Here is a 5,476-nt window from a genome sequence, read left to right on the forward strand (position 1 = left end):
ATCTCCCCTCCCCCTTTTTGGGCTATCTCCCCTCCCCCTTTTTGGGCTATCTCCCCTCCCCCCCTTTTTGGGCTATCTCCCCTCCCCCCCTTTTTGGCTATCTCCCCCCCCCCCCTTTTTGGGTCTCTCCCCCCTCCTTTGGCTCTTTCCCCCCCTTTGGCTCTCTCCCCCCTCCTTTGGCTCTTCCCCCCCTTTGGCTATCTCCCCCCCCTTTGGCTATCTTCCCCCCCACTTTGGCTATCTTCCCCCCCCCACCCCTTTGGCTATCTTTAAAGCTTTGGTGTGTTCTTATAGCTTTAGTTTTTCTTAAATCCAAGGATGTTTAAATGCTTCATTCGGGGTCATGCGAAGAGTAGGATCCCACGTTAAGCATTTTTTCAGAAAGTCCAAAAACAGGGCATCTTCGCAGCCTTTTAAAGCCTGCACCCAATCTTTGCTTCCAGGGGAGCCTCTGAATTGTCCTCGTCTGGTATAACCACCCTGGAGTTGCGTAGAACCATCTTGCAAGGTTGTAACTTTGCAATACAGAGGATACCCCTTGATGTCAAAAAAATTATTGGTTCGTTTTGAAGAATCCAGAAGGTTTTGGGATGGCATTCCCAATAGCTCAATCATGCATGCGAGTAGATCATTATCATTATCATCGCTGCAAAAGAGTATCTCTCCAGTTAGGAGCTCGGCTAAGATACATCCGAAGCTCCACATATCTACTGGAGTTCCACAGTTGCCTCCAAGAAGGACCTCTGGTGCTCGGTAGTATACAGTCTGTAAAGGGTATTGATGCTGGTGTTCATATTGGCTGCAGCCAAAGTCAATAACCCTAATGTCAAGTCCGGTATTTTGTTGTCTCAATAAAATATTTTCAGGCTTTAGGTCACAGTGCATAATTCCATGTCTTTTCAAAGCATATAAGCACTGTAGGATTTCTAGAGCAAACATCTTTACCAATGTCAGACTAAAGCCCTTAAATTCCTTTCTCTTCATTAGTTCATAAAGTTCCATGTCCAGCAGTTCAAATGACATACACACATGATTACGGAAGGTGAATGTATCCATCATGTGCACTACATTAAATGTGTTGTCTTTGTCCAGTTTCCGTAACTGTTGTAATATGTTTATTTCCTCTTCAGCTTGGAGGCGAAAAGCTTCTTCATTTCTGATCATTTTTAAAGCCACATGTTGGTTCAGTTTGTGGTCAAAGGCCTTGATGACTTCTCCATAGCCTCCTTTACCAAGTACCTTTTCAATTTGATATCTGTAGGCAATGTGGTCATTTGGTGTCTGCTTGTAGAAGCCCAGTTGGTTATCATATCCATTGTTTCTGCCTCCAATTACACCATGAAGTTTATCTGCATTCTGGCCCCAATAATATATTTCCGTGTAACTGACAATTTCTTGGTGTTCCATGGTTGTCAGCTCACTCCTGTGGAGCCTCATTACCTGTCCTGGAGTTAAGTTTGAAGCAATGAGAGCATCATCTTTTAATGATTGTATGGAAGTGCCCTCTTTGCAGTCGTTAAGATCAGAGACTAAATCTACTACATTTGCTTCATCAGCGTTCTTCTGTGTATCATCTTCAGTCAGATTGACGATGTTTCCAGCTTGCTCCTGTTGATCTCTCACATTCTTTTTACGATGGTAATGGTTGTAGATCCACCAACACCCAGCAAGGGCAAGGACTCCAGGTACAGCAAATTTGATCAATTTTTTTAAGGGTGGTGTCATTTTACAAGTTTTTTTTATGGAGCACTGGGTCAGAAATGACTGAATAGGGTGAATCTTGCTCTCTGACTCCTGAGTGATTGCAAATGGAATTATGACATCACAGATATTCACTTTGAAAAATATTTCTTTAGCAATATGTATTTGCATATTGTGATGTCACAGAGTGCTGTCAAAGAAAAAATCACCAGTTTTGACTGGTTATAGGAAGTTGAGAAAGGATTTACTCAAGTTAAAGGGACAGTCTACTCCAGAAATGTTGTTGTTTAAAAAGATAGATAATCCCTTTATTACCCAATCCCCAGTTGTGCATAACCAGCACAGTTATATTAAAGGCACACTAAACCCAAATGTTTTCTTTCGTGATTCAGATAGAGCATGCAATTTTAAGCAAATTTCTAATTTAATCCTATTATCAATTTGTCTTCAATCTCTTGCTATCTTTATTTGAAAATGATAAATGCAGCCAGCCCATTTTAGGTTCAGCTTAGTGGAGGCTGACATTTACCCACTAATAAGCAAGCATAACCCAGGTTCTCAACCAAAAATGGGCCGGCTCCTATGCATCACATTCCTGTTGCTTAAAATTGCATGCTCTATCTGAATCATAAAATAAAACATTTGGGTTTAGTATCCCTTTAAGTTGTTAAGTAATTATTTTACATTATTAATAAAATAAACTTTCCAACAGCCAGCATTTAAAGGGGCATGAAGATTAATAGTAAAATGAGCTTCCTGGTTTTAGTTGGTTTTTTTTACCAATTTTTACACCCAAGGGATTCCTCTGTGTGTCTATCAATCAGATCTATATTTGGGCATAGGTTTCATGAATGAGTATTACCTTTACTCAAGGGCCTGAGAGTATCAGTATATATATTTATAGATTTGTGTGCATGCTAGTTCATGTAAATCTATCTGTGTACATATATAAAACATATGACTCTTAAGTGGAAGCCATGTAATCTACTGTCCTAAACTTCTTGACAGAAACTAATATGAATCTTTTTTAAATCTTATAGAAAAAAAAACATGCAGTAGGTTATAAGATTGCGTTAAAAATAGCACACCTGAATAGATAAGCATAATGATCAAATAATATGAATGGAAGTCTGTATAGTTCCTCTGTTGATACAGGCTTTTACAAAGCCTTAGGCCAAGTTTACAGTGGTGTAATCATTTTGGTTGGCCAATAACTATTAATGTAACCACCCTAAAAGCACTTTATCTTCCTATGCGAGCTAAAAATAAGTCTATGGGGTCAATAATTTATGATAGTGCGGACGGAAATGTCCGCCACGCATGGATAAATGCCCACAGCATACGCTGTTGGCATTTATCATTGCACCAGCAGTTCTTGTGAACTGCTGGTGCAATGCCGCCCCCTGCAGATGATTTGCGGCCATTCGGCCGCTAGCAGGGGGTGTCAATCAAACCGATTGTATTCGATTGGGTTTATTTCTATCCGCTGCCTTAGAGCGGACGGACAGGCTATGGAGCAGCGGTCTTTAGACCGCTGCTTCATAACTTCTGTTTCCACGGAGCTTGATAAATTGACATACTGTACTTCTGAAGACATGATTAAGGGCTGTGTTAAAAGTACAGTCTAGTCCAAAATAAACTTTCATGATTCAAATAGAGAATGTAATTTTAAACAATTTTCTAATTTACTTTTATCACCAATTTTGCTTTGTTCTCTTGGTATTCTTAGTTGAAAGCTAAACTTAGGTATGCTTATATGTTAATTTCTAAGCCCTTGAAGGCTGTCTCTTCTCTCAGGGCATTTTGGCAGTTTTTCACCACTAGAGGGTGTTAGTTCATGTGTGTCATATAGATAACACTATGTTCATGCACGTGGATTTCCAGTGAGCCAGCTCTGATTGGCTAAAATGGATGTCTGTCAAAAGAACTGAAATAAGGGGACAGTTTGCAGAGGCTTAGATACAAGGTAATCACAGAGGTAAAAAGTGTATTTATATAACTGTGTTGGTTATGCACAACTAGGGAATGGGTAATAAAGGGATTATCTTTTTAATAACATTTCTGGTGTAGACTGTCCCTTTAAAAACATTTTTTTGCTTTGATCCATATGTAGTAAAATAAAAAGGCGGTTTTGTACTACTATGCTGGATATAATTTGGATGTGCTCACAAAAAACATGACATCAGTTTAACACTATGGGTTAGATTTAACAAGTGTCGGGCGGACATGATTCACTGTAGCGAATCATGTCCGCCTGACATCGCTAAATACCGACAGCATACACTGTCTTGTGAAATGCTTGTGCAATCCCGCCCGGTGCACATTCACGGACGAGGTGTCAATCATCCAGATAGGATTGGGATGATTGAAGTCCACCACCTTTTAGGTGGCAGACAAGTTAAGGAGCAGCGGTCTTACAACCGCTGTTTCTTAACTTACGTTTCCGGCGAGCCGGAAACTATGGACGTAGAGAGCGGCATCCGCTGCTTGTTAAATTTACCCCCTGCTAGATTACAAGTTACTTCGTGCTAGGTCTTGCACATCAGTATTGATTTATCTGGTAAATTATTAGTTAAATAATTTAACTAAAGACTTGTTGAGTGCGAGTGGTAAAATGAATGCATCCTACATCCTATAATGGAAATCACTAATTAGCCGCTGGCGTCCATTTATCATTGTGCGGACGGACATGATCTGCTATAGCGAACCGTGTCCGCCGCACATCGATAAATGCTGTCGGCATTTATCATTGCACCAGCAGTTCTTGTGAACTGCTGGTGCAACGCCGCCCCCTGCAGATTCGCGGCAAATCGGGGGTGTCAATCAACCCGATCGTATTGGATCGGGTTAATTTCCGGCAATGTCTGTCCGCCGCCTCAGAGCAGGCGGACAGGTTATGGAGCAGCGGTCTTTAGACTGCTGGTGTTTCTGGCGAGCCTTCACGGGACATCAAGCTCTGTTCGGAGCTTGATAAATAGACCCCTTAGCCACATTTACCTTGATATTGTAAGTTGAGTGTCGTATGTCTAATGCTCACAATAGTCAGCTTGTAATATCACTTTATAAGCTGATGTAACAGTCCTCACCTGCACTAAAATATATCTAACCCCAAGTAAAAAAAGCTTTTATAAAAAATAATCAATACTGAAAAAGTTACTGAAAAAAGAATACAGTGAGACATTATTATTGAAAACAAAAATACACTACAAAACTCAAAAAAATACATTTTCATGGACCACAGTGGATCAAGATATGAGACACCAAACAGTAGTCTTCAGGTGTGAAGTATTTTATTTTTATTTTTAAATTACTTTCATTTTATGCAACAGTATTTTTTTAGTAACTAACGGCTAGATTACAAGTTTTGCTTTATGAGTGAAAAAGCCTCATAACGCTTCATTTTCCCTACCACTGCTATTACAAGTTTCCGTAGCGCCATAAATATAACCATCTACGCCAGTGGCATATTTAGGTTTTGTGCTGCCCTAGGCACTCAACATTTTTTTTCCCCTTAATATTTTTTTGGGAAAAGAAATGGGGGGAGAAAAGGGAAAGAAAGGAATGAAGGGAGGGAGGGAGGAAGACAAGAGAAAAGTGGGGGGAGAGAGGAGAAAAGGGGGAGGGAAAGAAGGGAGGGAAAGAAATGAGTGAGAGAAGGGAGCAAGGTGAGAGAAAGAAGGGAGGGAAGGAGGGAAAGAAGGGAGTGAGGAAGGGAAAGAAATAAGGAAGGGAAAGAGGGAGTGAGTTGAGGGAGGAAGGGGGTTGAGGGAGGAAG

At 40.6% G+C, this 5,476-nt stretch overlaps 1 protein-coding gene across 1 annotated transcript; it reads right to left on the bottom strand.

Moving 5' to 3' along the window:
* Window positions 1-306: 306 nt before the first annotated feature.
* LOC128642651 (dual specificity tyrosine-phosphorylation-regulated kinase 2-like) lies at window positions 307-1,872 on the bottom strand. Its single transcript, XM_053695434.1, has one exon. It carries the CDS (start codon window positions 1,870-1,872, stop codon window positions 307-309), a length of 1,566 nt encoding a protein of 521 aa, XP_053551409.1.
* Window positions 1,873-5,476: the final 3,604 nt, after the last annotated feature.

This window comes from Bombina bombina, chromosome 12 (assembly GCF_027579735.1).
Source record: "Bombina bombina isolate aBomBom1 chromosome 12, aBomBom1.pri, whole genome shotgun sequence".
Lineage (NCBI taxonomy): Eukaryota > Metazoa > Chordata > Amphibia > Anura > Bombinatoridae > Bombina > Bombina bombina.